The 21,446-nt window shown below is 35.1% G+C and overlaps 1 protein-coding gene across 1 annotated transcript in view; it reads right to left on the bottom strand.

Moving 5' to 3' along the window:
• Positions 1-12,636: 12,636 nt before the first annotated feature.
• The window catches only part of LOC138708540 (prostaglandin G/H synthase 2-like), a 50,543-nt gene continuing 41,733 nt past the window's right edge, over positions 12,637-21,446 (bottom strand). Inside the window, exons 7-8 of the mRNA XM_069838654.1 lie at positions 19,138-19,351; positions 12,637-15,674 (exon numbers count right to left, since the gene is read on the bottom strand). Coding sequence (XP_069694755.1) covers positions 15,334-15,674; positions 19,138-19,351 — 555 coding nt within the window. The 3' untranslated portion in view covers positions 12,637-15,333. The remainder of the gene's footprint in view (positions 15,675-19,137; positions 19,352-21,446) is intronic.

Genomic DNA, 21,446 nt, shown 5'->3' with positions numbered 1-21,446 from the left:
TGTATATATATATATATATATATATGTAATAATAATAATAATAATAATAATAATTTATTTAATCTGGCAGAGCTAAGGCCAGTAGGCCTTCTATTCCGCCCAGCCAGACTCTAATTCTAATTAAATGCATTTGCTTACATAGTTATTACATTAATATCTAGATCATAAAATAACATGAAAGTAAATAATGAAAATTGGATAACTAATGTTAGTGTGACAATAATAAACATTGGTAAGAAATAGTTATAATAATAATAATAATAATAATAATAATAATAATAATAATAATAATAATAATAATAATAATAATAGTAATAATAATAATAGTAATAATAATAATAATAATAATAATAATTGTAATAATAATAATAGTAGTAGTAATAATAATAATATTAATGAGATAATTTAGATATTTATCTGTGATATATATAACAATTAAACATTGAGAAACCTGAAACAGCTATTATTGTTAACAAGAATTGTTAGAAAAATATCTCGTTAGCCTATTCTTAAATTGGTTTGATGTCTGACAGTCCCTGACATTACTCGGGAGGGAATTCCAAAGTCGAGGAACAGCCACAGTGAAAGAAGATGAATATGAGGATGTTCGGTGGGAGGGAATGGATAATATTGAAGAGTGTTGTGATCGTGTGTCTAGGTTATGATGGGTGGATAAATTTTGAAAACGAGACGCAAGATAGACAGGAGTGGAGAAATGCAATATGTGAAAGAGAAGGGAAAGACAGTGGATTTTCCTACGATCTTCTAGACAGAGCCAGGACAACATTTCGAGGGATGGTGTTACGTGATCAGCCCGGCGAATATTGCAGACGAAACGGACGCACGTATTATGAACACGTTGTAGTCTCTGCGCCGAAGTAACACTTAGGTCAGTAAACTGAATATTACAGTAATCAAAGTGGGGCATCACGAGTGTTTGCACTAACATTTTTTTAATGGACGTACGTACATATGTATATGTAGTACAAATGTGTGTTATGTTCGAATATACTATGCTGGACTGTCAGACGATCTTAACTCACCTGTTTTTGTCTTATAGCTTTGAGAAAATAAAGGTAATATGTGTGTCAAGCTCAGGCTCACTTGAGAGATATTATGAACAGTTCATACCCCACAGATTCCGTGGCCGAGCTTTTAGTTCTACGCAAATGCTGCTTGAATTTGCATATTCCCTTCGCCAGTGGTGGTTAATTAATTGAGTAGAACTGGATTTAAACTTCTTTGGACTTCAAAATGCTGACTAAACAGTTGTGTATATATTTTATTATCTGGGGTCGAGTATTAACTTCAGTGATCTGAGATAAACGCGATTTTATATTTTAATTGTTTACAAAAACAATGAAAAACTAAATAGAGGACAAAGTAAGTGCATTTTTACATTGAAATGTCATTTTTCACAAATTTGTGCTTACAGCGTTGTTACACTCCTGTTTCAATTATCCAGCTGATGTCATAATACCAATAGGCCTACTTAGTTTTAAGTATTAATTTTTAATTCATCTCAAAAATATTATTAATAATAATAATAATAATAATAATAATAATAATAATAATATTTAAGTCTTCTGGTATAAGTGATATTAACTTCCACTTGTCGTCATTCTCTCTCCTTAAGTTATAACCATTATAGATTCTGTCTGATTCATCCTTGCTTGAAAAACATTTTTCACTGTTAAAAGGTTCTGTTTGAAAAATTAACTTTCTTATAGTAAACCTTGATTATGAAAATTCTACCAATCTCTCAATGAAAGCACATGATAAAATTTCAGAAGAACTGAATTATTATGAATTTGCAAGTATTGTTTAATTCAAACTTCAAGTCTCTCTCCTGAAAAAATATATAAAATGCTGATAGAATCTTTTTATTCTCATATCATGATCGGTTCACAGTTTTGTTTTCTACACAATACAATTCGGGTGATTAATACAGATTTAATTATTTTCAGTCCTTATACTGCTTGTTTGAGGCTTGAAAGTAATGTAATTTAATACATTAAAAGCTAAATTAGTACAAAAATCTACAAGAATAAAAATATATAATACACTAACATTACCCTCCCTTTTATACAGAAGCGAGATTTGGACATTAAAGAAAAAAGACATGAACAGAATCAAAGCAACGGAAATGAAATTTTTCAGGAGGACAGCAGAATATACTCTTTTAGACCGAAAAAGGAATGAAGACGTTTTAGAACAATTAGAAGTAGAGTCGGTAGAAGAAAAAATCAGCAGATACAAATTCAATTGGCTAGATCATGTAAGAAGAATGGAAAATTCAAGAATCCCAAAAATTATGATGCATTATAAACCTAGAGGACATCATCGACCAGGAAGATCTTTAAGAAGACTGCTAGATGGGGCCGAAACAGGTCTACAGAGGCCTAATTCGTGAAGGATGATGATGATGATTAATTATTTTCATCTTAATTTTTGTTTTTATGATTTCCGCAGAACTTCATTGTTGTCATCAAACATCATTGTTATATATTATTACATACATTTTAAGATTACATGTTATCCTACTTTCATGGCATTTTTTATTCCTAATTTTCGGTTTACAATATCAATATTTTTTATCAAATTATTGCAACCTAATTGCAATTATTTGTTTTTCAGTTATATATTTTATGTGGTACTCGAGTTTTTTCCCTGCAATCATAAGCATTTACTTGAAAACTGACTTCTTGTTTGCTTGCTAACAGTTTACTTCTCCAATGTTAAAAGAAAGGTAAAAAATCCAACTTTTTAGGAGAAGGAAAAAAAATCCCATTGCTCAAATAAGTGACAATATTTTGGTTATATATTGGGCCTATTTAACATTTTCACATTCTTACATATTGATAAACTCCAAGGTTTGTAATTTATGACATATTTCTAAAATATGACTTAATAGTTTCTTTCAGCATAGTGCCCAATATTTTCTTCAATAAAGAAGCAGCGTTAATGTTATGATGTTAATGTTGTTATGATTTTTATATATCACAAATGGTTACATTCTTCTTCTTACATTGATAGGAGCTTATTAACACTTATTGTTATTTTCTGTATTGTATTGCCTTTGTCTACTTTGCTTAATTTGTATCTCAATCAAGGACTAGGTCAGTGTCATATTGATATCTGTCTCCAAAGTTTTCATATGAAGTGAGAATCTTAATCCTGTCATTTTCAGTTATGTTTTAAATTTCATTCGACATTTGTTTAATAAGTTTCCTGTGGTATTGTATTGTATTGTATTTATTAACATTCCATGGTATTCATACATTGCTTCACAGATAGAATATGGAACAAGTCAAAACACTTAATACTACTATAAAGACTTAATTTATAGCCACAGTCTAGTTGAAATATATACAGAATAAGTTTACAATGTAGTCTACTAGTACAACACAAAGTTTTATTATCAATTTCATGAAGCGTTGTTGAATGCCATGAATTCACCTACAGAATAGAAGGCATGAGAAATTAGGTACTTCTTTAATTTGGCCCTAAACAATCCTGTTTTGAGTTTCATTTTTTATATCGATAGGGAGCCTATTCAAAATGTTTACTGCTATATAACGCACTCCTTTTTGATAGCATAATAGACTTGCCGATGGAGTATGAAAGTAATTTTTTGACGCGTATTTATGCTATGAACTGTTGAATTAGTTACAAAGTTTTCACGATTACATACGAGGAAGATTATTAATGAAAGAATATACTGACAAGCCATGGCCATTATTTGTAGTTTTTTTTAAATAGTCCTACACAATTCCCTAGATTTAGCACCTACAAGCCAGTAAGTAATATTCTAATTACTCTTTTTTTGTAATAGGAATATACTGTTACTATCTGTGGAATTTTCTCAGAATATTATTCCAAAACTCATTACCGAGTGAAAGTATGCAAAGTATATTGTTTTTAAGATGTTGATATTTACTATGTAATTTATGTATTCATCTCCAGACACACTGCACTTCTTGATAGCATTTCTATGGTAGTTATCTGAATTATTCTTTCTCTTACCCATGATACTAATTACTAGACATCAGATTTACAGATAATAAAAGCTGAAAATGCCATCAAGTAGCTATACTAGAGAGAATGTGGTGTCTATTGGGAGGGTTTTCTAGGTCTGATTCACAAGTTTCCGAATTCTAACTTAGGTAAACGAGTCACATGGACTGCACCATGAATCTTGTAAACCATTAGCTGAAATGTAACTTCGAAGTTTTTAGACACCTTTTCCCTTATAAGCTGCGCATAACCTCTAGCATGACTGTCTCCTAGTACTTGCACTTTACGCCATCTTGGTTTAGGCCTACTCGAATTTTCCGAAGTTCCAGGATTTTCTTCTTTACTTTCTTCTTTTATGCTGGCCTGCGAGTTTACACATGGCAACACATATCTGTTCACAGTAACAGGAATTGCTTGCAGCTGTACTTCTCTGATCTGAGTCGTATTCCTGTGATGCTTTACTGTTATCCACTCGTCTTCATGCTGACTTTGAGTGACACTTGTAGGCCTAATTTCCGCCTCACTGGTTTTCAACTGATTGTCTAAAATATTAACTATTTCCTTCAATGATAATAGTTCCTCTTTTGTTCTGAGAAGTTCTTCCTCCAGTTTATAACAACATTTGCACTTATTTTCTTCTGTTACCTCTGAATTTCTGTAAAATATGGGAACTGTTGACCATTATCAGTCGATTTCTTCTCCTTCCTAGTCTGACTGATTCTTCAATCTGGTCCACATTCAGATTTAGCCTGGAACTCTCGCTGCGTAAGTGTCTTACTAGACTATATGGTCCCACTTCCTATTAACTCTGATCTTTCTTCATGATAATGGACTGCGTTTTTTCTTCCAGTTCTTGCTTTAACTTAACTATTGTGTTTCATATCCTTTAAATTTTGCGTTTGATTTGAACCCTTTTTTCATTCCTTCTCATACCATTTTTAATAGTGTTGTCTCTGCTTCCTTGGTCAATCATAGGTTTAGTTTGAAACCTCCAATTATGAGTAATAGTGCCACTATTGTTTCAGAACACTTTCACATTTTCAAATTACTTCTTAATAATATCCTCTATTAAATGTAATAACAACCTTATCTTCCACTGTATGTTCACCCTACGTTGAGTAAACCTCCATTGCCACAACAACGTCTGTACTCGATCAAGCTCTGTTAAACATGACTGATCCCTTCCGTTGTTGAAGATGTATTGTATTGTATTTATTAACATTCCATGGTATTCATACATTGCTTCACAGCTAGAATATGGAACAAGTCAAAAAACTTAATACTACTATAAAGTCTTAATTTATAATCACAGTCTAGTTGAAATATATACAGAAGAGTTTACAATATAGTCTACTAGTACAACACAAAGTTTTATTATCAATTTCATGAAGCATTGTTGTATGTCATGAACTCACCTACAGAATAGAAGTTGTGAGAAATTCGGTACTTCTTTAATTTGGCCCTAAGTAATCTTATGTTTTGAGTTTCATTTTTTATATCGATAGGGAGACTATTAAAAACTTTTACTGCCATATAATGCACCCTTTTTTGATAGCATGATAGATTGCCAATAGAGAATGAAAGTAATTTTTTGACACGTATTTATGCTATGAACTGTTAAATTAGTTACAAAGTTTTCACGATTAGATACGAGGAATATTATTAATAAAAAAATATACTGACAAGCCATGGGCATTATTTGTAGTTTTTTTTAAATAATCCTACACGATTCCCTAGATTTGGCATGTACTATTATTCTAATTACTCTTTTTTGTAGTAGGAATATACTGCTACTATCTGTGGAAAATATACTGACAAGCCATGGGCATTATTTGTAGTTTTTTTAAAATAATCCTACACGATTCCCTAGATTTGGCACCTACTATTATTCTAATTACTCTTTTTTGTAGTAGGAATATACTGCTACTATCTGTGGAATTTCCCCAGAATATTATTCCAAAACTCATTACCGAGTGGAAGTATGCAAAGTATATTGTGTTTAAGGTATTGATATTTACTTTATTTTGTATAGATTTGTTTAAATAGGTTATTTTACGACACTTTATCAACATCTCAGGTTATTTAGCGTCTGAATAAGATGAATGTGATAATGCCGGTGAAATGGGTCCGGAGTCCAGCACTGATAGTTACCCAGCATTTGCTCATAATGGGTTGAGGGAAAACCCCGGAGAAAACCTCAACCAGGTAACTTGCCCCAACTGGGAGTCGAACCCAGGCCACCTGGTTTCGCGATCAGACGCGCTGTTTCTTCACAGGTGTGGACCTCTTTTGCATAGATCTAATAGCAAAACAAGCTGAATTTAGTTTAGGGGTAATTTCTTTAATATGATTTTTCCAATTTAATACATTATCGATTTTTAAGCAAAGAAATTTTGTTGTTTTTGTTTCTAATAGCGACTTATTGTTAATTATTGTGCTTGAAATTTGCGAGGTTGAATTTGGACAGGATTTAAATTGAATTATGTTAGTTTTGTTACAATTTAATACTAATTTATTGACTGAGAACCAGTCACACATTTTGAAGAGAATTTCCTCTGTTGAAGATTAGAATGTGATGAAGTTATTGGCTGTAATTACTATACTTGTGTCATCTGCAAATAATATGGGGTGACCTACATCTTTTATTAGGGGTGCAAGATCATTTATGAACACTAGAAAAAGTAGAAGTGACTCATGTTGAAATGTGTGTAGACAGTTTAGGGAGAGATTCCCTGGATTTTCAGTTCCAAGTAGAGAAACAGACAATTTGTTCTTATATTAAAATTAATGGGATGACTAAACGCTAGAATTCCTAAGCCAAAATGAATGATCTGACAGAACAAAAACTTGATGAAATTGATTCATCAATGGAACATTCCACAAAGAAATGTCTACTTCGTGTTCCACAGGAAGTAGGTGTTTCAGAAACCTCAGCCCATATGGCTGCTAAACTTTAAATAATGAAATCTTACAGAGTGGCTATAGTTGAAGAATTATGGCTGCATGACAACATTAAATCGAGTCAATTTCTGTAATTGGATTTTACAGAGAATTATTGACAGTATTGTTGATTCACATCTAATAATTTTTTACTTGCGAGACATAATTTAGTTTACGTGGTCATTTGAGCACAGACAATTCCAAAATAATAGAGCTTACTCAAAGTTCCATTGCATGATGACAAAATTGGTGTATGGTGTGTTGTAACTACAAGTAGAATAAAACCCATATTTTGTTAGAATACAGTAAATTCAAAGAGGTATATCACACACATACGCCATTTTTTCAATTGTTGTCAGATAATGAGAAACAAAATGCATATTTTCAACAAAACTGTCACAGCTCAGACTGCCAATGATTCTTTGGGACTAGTAAGGGAGTGTTTCATTACAGGATAATTTCTAGAGGATTATGACCCACACATTCCACAACTTTAACCATATGTGACTATTATTTGTGAGAAACCCTAAAAATAGTCTACATGAATAATCCTTACACTATAGACGAACTTAAAGACAACATAAGAACAGAAATTATAAGAATTAGAGAAGGAGAACTTTTGCTAGTTAATTCTAATTTCATCAAAAGCTGTCAGGAATGTGTGAATGCAGAAAGACAACAATTTCAATAAATTCTATAATACAGGTTACTACTCATTGTGAAGTAAAAATGTAATTGTGTGCATGCTACTATTTGTGTTGAACTACGTGGGAGGGTACACATTGAAATTGCCGTTCTCTCTGCCTTGCACTGCAGGAACTATGCAGAAGGTTACAGACAGAAATTGCCACTGTCTATGCCATGTGCCACTTGTTGTGCATGCACTTTATCAGCCCATACCCTACCCAAACGTTCTGTATAATAGAGATGTATGACAGTACTGTGAAGTGAATAATTAATATTGAGAATTTGTGATAATCATATTAATGATGCAACATTCAAATATCTTTGTGTGTTATTTTGTTGCTGGGTAACTTTCGGTGCTGGACCCCGGACTCATTTCACCGGCATTATCACCTTCATTTCATTCAGACGCTAAATAACCTAAGCTGTTGATAAAGCGTCGTAAAATAACCTACTAAAAAAAGTTATTTTGTTTTAGGTTAGGATCTTGTATTAAAAGTTTTTCATGTGATAATTGAATAGTAAGTACGATAATGAAGGATGGTCACTCTGTATATGTAAGGGCAATATCAAGTCCAAAAATGTATATGAAGATGTGATGGTATATGAAGGTACGGTACCGGTATGTCTATGCCATGTGCCACTTGTTTTTGCAAGCATTTTATCAGCTCATACCCTACCGAAACGTTCTGTGTAATAGAGATGAATGAGAGCACTGTGAAGTGAATAATTAATACTGACAATGAGAATTTCTGATAATCATATTAATGATGTTGGAACATTCAAGTATCTTTTTGTGTGTTTTTTTTTTTTTTTTTTTTTTTTTTTTTTGTTTTTAGGTTAGGATCTTGTATTAAAAGTTTTTGATGTGATAGTTGAATAGTAAGTACGATAATGAAGGATGGTCACTCTTTATGTGTAAGGGCAGTATCATGTCCAAAGATGTGTATGAAGATGTGATGGTATATGAAGGTATGGTACCAGTATGTCTATGCCATGTGGCACTTATTATGCAAGCATTTTATCAGCTCATACCCTCCCGAAACGTTCTGTGTAATAGAGATGAGTGAGAGTACTGTGAAGTGAATAATTAATACTGACAATGAGAATTTCTGATAATCATATTAATGATTTTGGAACATTCAAGTATCTTTTTGTGTTGTTTTTTTTTAGGTTAGGATCTTGTATTAAAAGTTTTTGATGTGATAGTTGAATAGTAAGTACGATAATGAAGGATGGTCACTCTTTATATGTAAGGGCAGTATCATGTCCAAAGATGTGTATGAAGATGTGATGGTATGTATATGAAGGTACGGTACCGGTATGTCTATGCCATGTGGCACTTATTATGCAAGCATTTTATCAGCTCATACCCTACCGAAACGTTCTGTGTAATAGAGATGAGTGAGAGTACTGTGAAGGGAATAATTAATACTGACAATGAGAATTTCTGATAATCATATTAATGACGTTGGAACATTCAAGTATCTTCATGCGTTATTTTGTTTTAGGTTAGGATCTTGTATTAAAAGTCTTTCATGTGATATATACCGGTACTTGAATAGTAAGTATGATAATGAAGGATGATTACTCTTTATACACAATGGCAGTATCATGTCCAAAAATGTATATGAAGGTATGATTCTTAAATCAAATAGGCCTATGTAGATGTAGATATAATAGGACCAGACAGAAGTGATGGTTAGATTGAAAGAAATACTTCTCTTAAAATGATTGTGCATTTCCCATCCATTCTTTTTTTCCAATAGGCAATAAAAGGTATTTTCCCAGCAGGTATATAATTCTCCACCTGCTTTTGTCATAACATGTCTCATGTGACAGCTAAACACTATTTAGGAATAAACTTATATGTTGATAACTTTCACGTGTTAATTTGAACTAAGTTTATAAATACCGGTACCTAGTTAACTAGTTTCGGCTTGGGAGCCATCTTCAGCACTGTGAGGTCCTTGCATCTTCCGGTGTCTTCACCCTTGGTGGGGGTGCATTTGTGTTGTGTAGTGTGGAGTCAAATAGTGTGTGTGTTCTGAAATCAACATATATTGTATTCCTAAGTGATATAGTGTTAAAAGTTGTGTAATCAAGATGTATAAACACTATTGTTGATTGAATGTAGAGTTGGTGATTATGATGCAGTGAAAAAAAGGTAATGGGAATAGTCACCTGTCCAAACACCATTTCTGTCTCGCTCTGTTACATGTAGTGCAGTATCTTCATCTGATGCCTGTAATAATTTACAAATGTTAAATTTTATGTGTCATTGGAGAAATTTCTTGCCCAAATTAAATACATTGTATTGCGTTCAGTAATGTTTTAATGTGTTATTACTAGACCTCATGGCCAGGGGCCCTCATGTTCTAGGTTAAGTATGACTGGAGTGTTCAGAGGTAAACAAGACATGGACCACCCTCAGACATACAGTGTAAGTATCAGAAATGCCTCGATACAATAAACCTGACATTTCGTACTTACGTACCAAGTTCATATGATTCTCGAGCGGTGTCAATGTCATCTTTTTCACAATAAGGAATTGTAATGTACAACTATGTACAGACTTAGAAAAAAGTTTTGTCGCACAGATACTTTATAAGTCCCAGAAAGAAGGCATTGTGTATGATCAGACATACAACGAAACAAAACTAATTTTATTACCTCAATTATGTAGTCGTTCTCTTGTAAACCAGGTCGCTCGTTCTCTGATCATGTGCACTGCCTCCTTTCTGGGACTTATAAAGTATCTAAGTATGTGACAAAAAACTTTTTTCTAAGATTGTACATACGTAGATTGTCAAAAGAAAAACTTGTATGTTTATTAGTTACACCATTTTTATACTATGAGAAGCTTCTTTCGAAATTGTATGAAGTCAATGAAGCATAAGTGAAAAGTCCCAGATTGTCATTTACGATTTAGTTCTCTTCTTTTGCCAAACTGCACAACACTGCACAGCCACTATTTCTTTTGTATAACATAACATTATGACATTTGTCTTTCACCTTATCAGTACCATGGTCCTTGCATACCAGAAAGAATTTCTGGTACTTCGTCATATTTTAATACCTTTGGACATTTGTAGACCAGATGTTTCCAGCTGCTTTATGACTTGTGACGTTTCCATAATTGGTCTTTATGAATTACAGATTGTCATATGTACAGACCCAGAAACAAAATTCAGGTGGTCCAAATTTTGTTTCTGGATCTGTACATCATATTTTCTGAAATCAGGAATTTTACCGTTGTATAGTGGGCGCCAGCAATTTAGGCAGATGGATTTTGTTAATGTGAACTTGAGAGCGAGTTACTCACCGCTGCAAGATCAGTTATCTCTGTTACAGCTGGAATGGGTAGGGCATGAGTAAACATGCACACCCGAGTATTCTATTGGACTCTGGACAGCCACCTCCAAAAACTAAAAATATTACACGTACTGGGAGACATACTGTAAAATCATTGTGAACGAAAGTTGCTTGCGGCATGCTATAAATTATCCACTCGGACTGTACTGTGGTCCATTTGTATGTTTCATAACAATGATATTAGCGGAGGAAAATGTTATCGCCAACTCATTCATGAAGGACAACAAATAGCTCGTCAACTGGCACTGGAATCGGTGGTTCCAACTGTAATTGCAGCTGAATCTTCACCATTTAATTCGTGAATGACTCATGTGACTTCATTGTAATGTTCTGTGTAACATAAGGCAGCTTTAAGCAAAGTGTCCTATCTCGTAACTGCAGATTGAGGTGGAAGGGGAATACCTGGTGCAGTTTCCCTAAATTTTAATATTCTTAAAGAGGTAGTCTCTTTTTACGCCTTAAATGCGCATAAAGGACATGGAAATAGAGCTTCATATTGTCCTGATCTCGGCACTTGAATGTGGTTGTGTAGTCAGCACTATCAGCACTATGTTCCGACTGCCTGTTACCCTCAGGAAAAACTCAGTACTCATTTTAAAGGAAACTGAGTGGACACAAGAGACGTTTCGACAACGAGAAGAATTCTGCCACCACCTGAAATTTTTCTGTTCATAAGCATTTGTTCAATCAACTGAGCAATCCCATCCTTTAAATTTAATAGTAGTGAACATGATCATAGTTCAGTTAGCTTGTCTTTGTATATTGGCTGGCTTTTCGATGGCCAGACCGGAGATGGATCCATGCACTTTGGCCCATATATGCCCATTGTACACTTGCTATAGAATATTATTCCAGTGTGATAGATGAATCCAATGCCAATGGGCTGTAAATGGTGAATTATGTTTTATTTAATGATGCTCGCAACTGCAGAAGTTGTATCAGTGTTGCTGGTGTGCTGGAATTTTGTCCCACAGGACAGTAAATCTTCTGACATGAGCACACTTAAATGCCATCGACCCGGGCCGGGATCGATCCCGCAACCTCGGGCACAGAAGGCCAACTCTCTACCGACTGCACCACCCCCAGGCCAACCTGATGGGCTGAGTATATGTGTACATCATTACAGGACCATTTTAAATGTATAGGCGAAATAGATATTCGTCTGAAGAAAATAAAAGGAAGACAGATGATGAATAAATTGGACATGGAAAAACTGAAGAACGGAAAGGAAAAAAGAAAATTTGAAGCAAATTTTCAAGGGAAAGCCACTACATTATAGCCTACACTTGGAAATAGTAGTGAGTATTGGACTCATCTAAGAAGCCGTATACAGAAAACAGCAGAAGAAATGATAGGATACAGAGAAGGTATGACTATTAAGAAACCTCGTGTCAGGGAGAAAATGTTGGAGAAGATAAAGGAAAGGAGAAAATGGAAAAACATCAACACAGAAGTAGGTAGAAGAAACTACAGGAAACTAAACAACGAACTAAGAAGAGATCAAGTTTCTGTACATTTAAAGAACTAAAAACTGAAATTCTTTCAATAATTTATTATCATAATACACTTACAACTTACAAATGTCTTTTATAAAACCCAGAAGTTCATTGCCGTCCTCACATAAGCCTACCTTCGGTCCCTGTCCTAGGCAAAATTAATCCAGTCCCTAGCATCATATTGTAACTTTTATTTTCAACAATAATGTTACTTTTATTTCTAGCTTTCAACCACACACCTGTCTACAATGGGTATTCCACTCAACACTGCAACACAGTAGTCGTTATTGCACTCCACAGAACGACAATGACTATTCACGTGAATTATTGAGAAGAACAATAATGTACTCCTAATCTCAACTAATGTTCGCAAAGCACTATTTACAAAACAAAACTGTCAGTTCACAGTTCGTTCGCCTTGGCTAGTTATTCTAGCTCACTCACTCAAGTTCACAGTACGTCGAACCCAAGACTTTCAGATAAAGTTCACTGCACTTCGAACCCAAGACTTCCGGACGCGTTGCTTCCGCCTGGATGCTGCCACAGTTACTCAAGTTCACTGCACGTCGAACCCTGGTCTCGAAGGCTGGCTTCCTTACTCGCTCGCTGCTGATTCACAAACTGACTGACCAAACTAAACACACTTCTGGTTCACTTGCCCCTTTTTTATTTATTAGATTACACGTTCTCGAATGTATTCTGTCGTGTAGCTTCTACAACAATCGGCTCGCATGGCTTTGCGAAACTTCCAGATATTTCCCCCCTTACTCCTTCTGCTCCTTGCCTTCTGCACCTTTCCTCGCACTATGCGCGCACAACTTACCCGATGCGACTAGGTCTTCCAACGTGGCGCCACAATATCCCATCTCTCTCAAATCTATTTTAATATTATCCTCCCATCTACGTGTCAGCCTCCCCAAAGGTCTTTTTCGCTCCGGCGTCCCAACTAACACTCTGTATGCATTTCTGAATTCGCCCATACATGTCCTGCACAGGTCAAACGTCTGGATTTAATGTTCCTAATTATGTCCGGTGAAGAATACAATGCGTGTAGTTCTGTGTTGTGTAACTTTCTCCCATAACTTCATCCCTTAGCTCCAAATATTTTTCTAAGCACCTTATTCTCAAATACCTTTAGCCTGTGTTCCTCTCTCAAAGTGAGAGTCCAAGTTTCACAACCATACAGAACAAGCGGTAATATAACTGTTTTATAAATATTAACTTTCAGCTTTTTTGAGAGCAAACTGAATGACAAAAACTTCTCAACCGAAAAAAAACATGCATTTCCCATATTTAATCTGCGTTTAATTTCCTTGTAAGTATCATTCATATTTGTTACTGTTGCTCCAAGATATTTGAATTTTTTCACCTCTTCAAAGGACAAGTTTTCAGTTTTTATATTTCCATTTCGTACTACGTTTTGGTCACGAGACATAATCATATACTTTGTCTTTTCGGGATTTACTTGCAAACCTATCTCTTTACTTGCTTCAAGTAAAATTCTCGTGTTTTTTCACGTCATCCGCATAACAAGCAGCTGATATAATATACTGTTCTCTTAAATTGACTGAGCATATTGGGAATTAAATCAATGGTTTTCCCAAAACATGCTATGAAATGTTTCATATGAAACAATTTTTATCTCGAAAATGATGCAAAAACGAAAAAAATAGTATTAAATTTTTTGTTTGAAATATTTCAAAGAATACTTACTTACTCATGGCTTTTAAGGAGCCTGGAGGTTCACTGTCACCCTCACATAAGCCCACCAATTGGTTCCGATCCTGAGCAAGATTAATCCAGTCTCTACAATCATATCCCACCTCCTTCAAATCCATTTTAATATTGTCCTCCCATCTACGTCTCGGCCTCCCCAAAGGTCTTTTTCCCTCCGGCCTCCCAACCAATACTCTATATGCATTTCTGGATTTTCCCATACGTGCTACATGTCCTGCCCTCTCAGACATCTGGATTTAATGTTCCTAATTATGTCAGGTGAAGAATACAATGCATGCAGTTCTGCTTTGTGTAACTTTCTCCATTCTCCTGTAACTTCATCTCTCTTAGCCCAAAATATTTTCCTAAGCACCTTATTCTCGAACACCCTTAACCTCTGTTCCTCTCTCAAAGTGAGAGTCCAAGTTCCACAACCATACAGAACAACTGATAATATAACTGTTTTAAAATTCTAACTTTCAGCATTTTTTTGAGCGCAGATTGAATGACAAAAACTTTTCAACCGAATAAAAGCATGCATTTCCCATATTTAATCTGCGTTTAACTTCCTCTTAAGTATAATTTATATTTATTACTGTTGCTCCCAGGTATTTGAATTTTTTCACCTCTTCAAAGGATAAATTTTCAATTTTTATATATTTTCATTTCGTACAATATTCTGGTCACTATACATAATCATATACTTTTCTCAAAGAGTAACCTGAAAATAATAACATTACTTATGGTTCACCCTGTAATTGAAATACATATTATATTGAATGAGTAGCAGATTGCAAGCAGGGTTAAGCATCAAAAACCCCAAAGGACGAAATGCCCCTGCTATATGTCCCTTCGGATATTTTCACCCCTTTCCAGGTTCAAATGCATGATGATAAAGAGTTCATAAACAACACAGTAACCACTGAACTAACAACGACGATTTTAAATAAACAGCTAAATCATGAAATATTACACAACTCATCTGCCATTAACATCTCATGAAGCTACTTATGAGCTAACAGCCGTGAATTAGATGACTAAGCCAGTAAACTAATAAATTTTATTGCTATCACATAAGTCTAGACAGACAACATACTGACATGCATCATAGTATTCTGCTGTATCGTACACCACACCTGCGGTCTGGTGGTCTATGCTTGCGGTTTCTCTCTTGAAACTGGGTTAGAACTTCCTTCAGAACATGAAGGGGAACGGTGAACGAGATGTTCATGCCACTGCACCCATTTTTCATATTGTTACAGATTAGAGTTTCTAGAGATGATTGCTTGATAATGTCCATGCCAACACTTCCACCAAATGTTGACGGTTTCCACCATGATGGAGACCCAATTACATGGGCCATGATGTCTTGGATTATCCATGCCCTTCCCAACGAGGCCATTGTTGGACCAACAAGAGATGAATCCTTTTTTTCCACTAACATACCTGTAATAATATTGATGTGTCTCATTTTAAAAATTATGAATTATTTGAAGGTATATTACTTAGCCTAACATGGAAAAAGTTATGTACCTCAAAAATAATTAAGAGTAAAGGGAAAAAAAGGTAATGTCTATTTTTAGTGCATTCTATTGGTAGCAACTGGGACTACAGAATTGTCCAATCACAATGGGTTTATAAGTAGAAATGTCACGTTAAACATTTGGTGCACTGGTTAAAAATCAGGAATGTCAAAAGTGTTAAAGCTTCATTTTTTCAATATCACTGTTCCGTGATATTCCCTGTCTCCCCCCCCCCCTTGTCCTTCAAAGGTTCATTTATTCAACATAATCAGTAATCACCTTTCAATTATCTACAATTAGCACAGTGGTCATAAAGTAATACTAAGCTTTAAAAAAAATGGTTTCTCTTCGCCTGCAAACCAATATTCCACAGTACTGTACTTATTACTGCTCGATTTGACTAAAACTTATTACTTCTTATTGTTTTTTTTCTGGTGAATGTGGAATATGATCAATCAATTCAAAGCCAATTTCATCAATTTTCTGCAACATAATCAGGGACTTGTGAGTGGGCGCATTATCTTGCAAGAACAGCACATGTTTCCAAATTCTACTGAAACATTTCTCTACAGCTTTTCCCCGAAACATAATTAATAATGAAGAACTAACAATGCTTGTTAAAAATCAACAGGAAATTCGTAAAATAATACATAACATGACATTCAGTATTAGAGGTATTTTATGAAATGAAAATCATAAGCGAATTCTCTCATTACAGTTCAAAAGAAACTTTACAAATTGAGTTACATTATGTGTAGACTTTCGTATTCTGTTCTGCAGGATCTTCTGTTAGGAATGTGACAGGACTCGAGTTACTGGTGCAGAGAGCTGCACTAAACATGCAAAGACTGTGTGGGCTGTGAGGTCCTGTTGCTTTCCTAACAGAAGACCGTCTATATTATATATTGCTCATCTGGACAGAAAGGAAAATATTTTAACCTATAACATTGTGGCCATACATCATCATAAGCCCATAATATAAAGGCTATTCTTTACACTACCTATATGTTATTGTTTTAAGTCCATACATTCCACAAACTTTATTTCTCCAACTTAGAGTAGTTCAGGGTACACAACATTTAAGTGAAAATTCCTTTGTGATCCTTCATCGTTTCCTGTTGTTTTGTGTTTCCAACTTACATTTTTATGTCACTCAGTTTTCTAACTCTAGCCGCAATGGTGGTCAAGTGGCTAGAGTGCTGGACTTACAATCCTGTGGATCCGGGTTCGATCCTTGGTTTACCTCCAATTTATAACTCGTGTTGGGCAAGCCTGTTGTTCAGTTACAGAGGTTTTCTCCGGAACTCCGGTTTCCCTGTGGAATCTCAACAAATCATCTCATCTCATCTCCCATCTCATCTCATCCCTCATATCTCAACTCTCATGACATGTCATGTTATCTCATCTTGGGTATAGCATAGACCATCCTCCTATGACGCAATCTGGGCAACAACTCTGTGGATGACTTGGTCTATACAATTGGCTTCATATGGGTGAATGACAGACAGTCCCCGCCATTAGTAAAAAAAGAAATTCTAACTCTAGAAAATGAAACCTACAACTGACCATGAGTGAACACAGCTTGAAGCAAATACAATCCAATTTTTCTGAAAGTCTAGCCTTGTGATTTGTTTATAGTCATCATAAATGCCATTCGAATTGGCAGCTGATGTCACTTTATTGTGAAAGGCATTGTAGGTTCTTTACTTATTTATATTTTTTGTGGGTTATTTTACGACACTGTATCAACATCTCAGGTTATTTAGCATCTAAATGAAATGAAGGTGATAATGCCGGTGAAATGAGTCCGGCGTCCAGCCTGAGTTACTCAGCATTTTCTCATATTGGGTTGAGGAAAACCTCGGAAAAATCCTCAACCAGGCAACTTGCTCCAACCAGGATTCGAACCCGGGTCACCTGGTTTCACGGTCAGATGCACTAACTGTTACTCTATAGGTGTGGACTTGTAGGTTTTGATAATTGTAACTCTATTCTAGGTAGTAGGACATTTGAGGAGGTCCTGTACAAAACCTGCTAAGTTCATAATTTTAGCTATTGTTTCTGCCCCTTACAATGCCACACTCCACACAAAGCACTTTATTAGTCTTTTCCTTAGTTCTTTTTCCATAGGTCCGCAGAAGATGCCCCTTTTTCTATTAAAAGCTTCCTTTGCCAATGCTATCCTCCTTTTGACTTCCTGGCAGCAGCTCACGTTACTACTTGTAGTATACTTCAAGTATTTGAAGCTGTCCAATTCTTCTAGTGCTTCATTTCGAATTCGCACATTTATCTTCCTTATTTTTCTTCCAATAACCATGGTCTTCATCTTGTTTGCATTTATCTTCATCTCATACTGCTCACAGCTGTCATTTAGATCCAGTAGCACATCCCTTAGTACCATCTCTTTTGCTAACAACACCATATCATCAGCAAGTGTTATGCACTTTATTCTTCTTTCTCCAAACAGTTCTTCACCAAATAATCCAAGTAGATGTTGAACAGAGTAGTAATAAACGGCATCGTATACCTCTTTCTATTCCACTTCCCTCTGACATTTCTTCTCTTATCCTGACTTTGATTCTGAATAGGCTCCTCTATCTCCATCCACACCAATTTTCTTCAGAATCCCCATCAGTTTATTCCACTCCACTCTGTCAAAAGCCTTTTCCAGATCCACAAATGCTATATACACTTTTTTATTTTTCTCTAGTATCTTTCACTGATTGTTCGAAGCAGTCAAGTTTTGTCTCGCGTAACTTTCCCCTTCCTGAAGCCAAATTGTCCATTTTCCAACTCTCCTTCCATCCTAGAATATAAATGTTGATTCAGTATTCGCAGGAGAATCTTCACCGAGTGCGATATCAAGCTGATAGTCCTGAACTCATTACATTTATTTAAATTTTTTTTTCGTTATTGGCAGGAACATTGTCTTCGTGAAATCTTCAGATCATTTGACTGTCTCGTGTACTTCATTGCATAATAACAGAATTTCCTTTTTGTCTTCACCCAAGTATTTCATTAATTCATTGGAGATTCTATCAACTCCTTTTGCTTTTCCATTCTTCATTTCCCTAAGCAGTTCAAATTGTTCCCGTAGAATAGAAAATCCTTTTTCGTCTTCAGATACAGCTACTTCGTTATCCCAACGATTCCCTGCCTCATATAGCTCTTCTACAAATTTCGTCCATCTATTCAGTATTCCTTGTTTGTAATTTCATTATGTGTATATAAAGGATATTGCTAGAAGTAGTCGCGAGCAGTTCATTCAATGTCGATTGCACAATATTATTTTATTTATTGCCATGTAAAACATAAAAAGAGAAGTCATTAATGTTATATAGGCCTATATATTTTTTTTTCTATTTTGGAGACTCAGTTATACTCACCAACAAAGAATTCAACAGCATCGACATCTTTGTACAGATTTTTCAAGATTTTGGCAGCCTCTGGATTTCCTGTTAGATCTAAAAAACTTTTATATGGTTGCATGCCAAAAGCTTTTCTGTAGTTGTTGAAGGATTGGATACGAGCTGTTCTGCTCCACTCCAGGATCCACTTGGCCCAAAACTCAATGTTGCGAGGAAAATTCTGGTGAGTATGCTGAAACACAAGTACCCAAGCCACATAACTACAGTGCGATCAGTTATGCTTTTTCCCGTGGCCACTCATTTGCCATGCATTGGAGGGAGTAGCAAGCCTACTTGCTTACTTATTGACCTTGCTGAATGTCGCAGCGCAGCTGTTCCCGGGTGTGTGTTGTGTTGTCCATTTCTTAATTCGACAGTGTTCATAAAGTGTATTATGCCTTGTGAGTTTACAATGACACACAGGGTGTCTTTATTTACAATTCATATGTGTTAATTCGGTCAGCTCTTGAAGTTCAAAGACAGTTTCAAGAAGGATTCCCTGGTGTAGACACTCCAGATCGTAAAACAGTCCATAATCTTTATCATAAATTGGAGGAAAATGGAAGTATCCAGCCTAAGAAACCAAAAAAGCAGCGTAGGGTTCTCACTGAAGAAAGAGATGCGAAAAATGTGTGGAGAATGAAGGCGGGCAATTTTAACATCTCAATTGATAATTTGGTAAGTAATGAGTAGGGCCCAGATATACTGTATATGCACTGAAAATACCTAAAATATGCATGTAAATATGCACTAAAATGATGAAAATATGCACTAACCAAAGGAATTATTTTATTTTAACTCAATGATATACATGTTTCATTCCTTGCAAAATGACAAATCAAAGTATGTTACCAAGAGTTTCTCAACGTTTTCAAGAGTTAAAGATTTCCTATTGTCGGACAAAATTAGTTTATGAGCTGAAAATGATCGTTCCACATCAACGGATGTGATAGGACAATACTTATACACTGGTAGTGACTGCTCTGAACACTCCTCTGGCAAAGATTGTCTGATTCCACTTGTGTACTTGTTAATTGATTGGATCTTTTTCAGTCCTGGGTTTGAGTCCAACACCGCACTTAGTTTACTTACAATTTTTTCCCCAGTTTGACCGGGAATGGCATTTAAAGAAGAAATTGTGTTGTCAGTCAACTGAAGAGACTCGTGTAGGGGTGCACCAAAAGTTTCTAGACCCTTAATAGCCTTTGAAAGTGACGAATAATGTACATGGATGAAATTGATATCTTGATATACAGTTTCACATTCAAATGCGCATTTTGCTTCACGAACTCATGCAGTATAACTATCATCAATACTTGTAACTACATCTTTCACTTGATTAAAGTTCTCCTGGTAGAACGACACTACGTCCATCTACCTGCATGTTTTGTGAGACTGGAAGTATGGTCCCATTAACTGAAATAGGAAGGCTATTGTGGTGCCAAGGGATGTCCAACATACAAATTCATTACTAGATTTACAGTTCGTTCAGAAATGTTAGATAATTATCTAACATATATAATTATAATTGATCATACACAAACTAAATAAATGCCGAAACATGAACTAACCCTCAAAATATGCATTTGCATATGCGCATATGCATTTTTTAAAAATTCGGGCCCTAGTAATGAGCCTCTTAAATTTGTTTGTGTATTGTTGTATGGTTGGTTTGTGTCATTGTTTTATCCTCTCGCTAAACACCGAGACTGTCTAATTGGCTAGCCAGCTAATGAGCACCACACTTGCCCATAGGCAAAACACTACCACAGAAAGCAAAACTGATTGTACTGTATTTGTAACTTCAGTATACATTAAATGGAATAGTGCACATTATTTGTTTAATTTATATTACAGATAGGCTACAGCACAAAATCCATACTGCAAATCAAGCTTCCAGGTATAACTCCCTGTAAAGTTAATTTGAATAATTTCGAGGGAACAATTTTTCCCTCGAAATTATTCAAAATCCATACTTTTTATCATTTTTAGACTTACATTTTGGAAACAAAAAATGATCGATCCTGATGGATAAATATCAGGACTTATATTTGGAACCTGAAATATACTTTTTATTTTCTTTCATTATAATATTATTCATTTCAAATGTCTTTGAGTGTTAGAAACTAACCGGATATTATTAGAGATTCTTAACAAAGTTTGAGTTAGAATACATATGCTTATTATGAAAGATACTCATCGAATCTTGTGAAATATTTATCAGCCAGATTTCCACAAAAGCATACAAAGATAGCAGCTATTATGTCTTGTGATAACATGTTCAGTTA

Source organism: Periplaneta americana, chromosome 11, assembly GCF_040183065.1.
Source record: "Periplaneta americana isolate PAMFEO1 chromosome 11, P.americana_PAMFEO1_priV1, whole genome shotgun sequence".
In the NCBI taxonomy this organism is placed as follows: Eukaryota; Metazoa; Arthropoda; class Insecta; order Blattodea; family Blattidae; genus Periplaneta; species Periplaneta americana.
The sequence above is the reverse complement of the archived record's forward strand: the minus strand, read 5'-3'. Positions and strand labels throughout refer to the sequence as shown.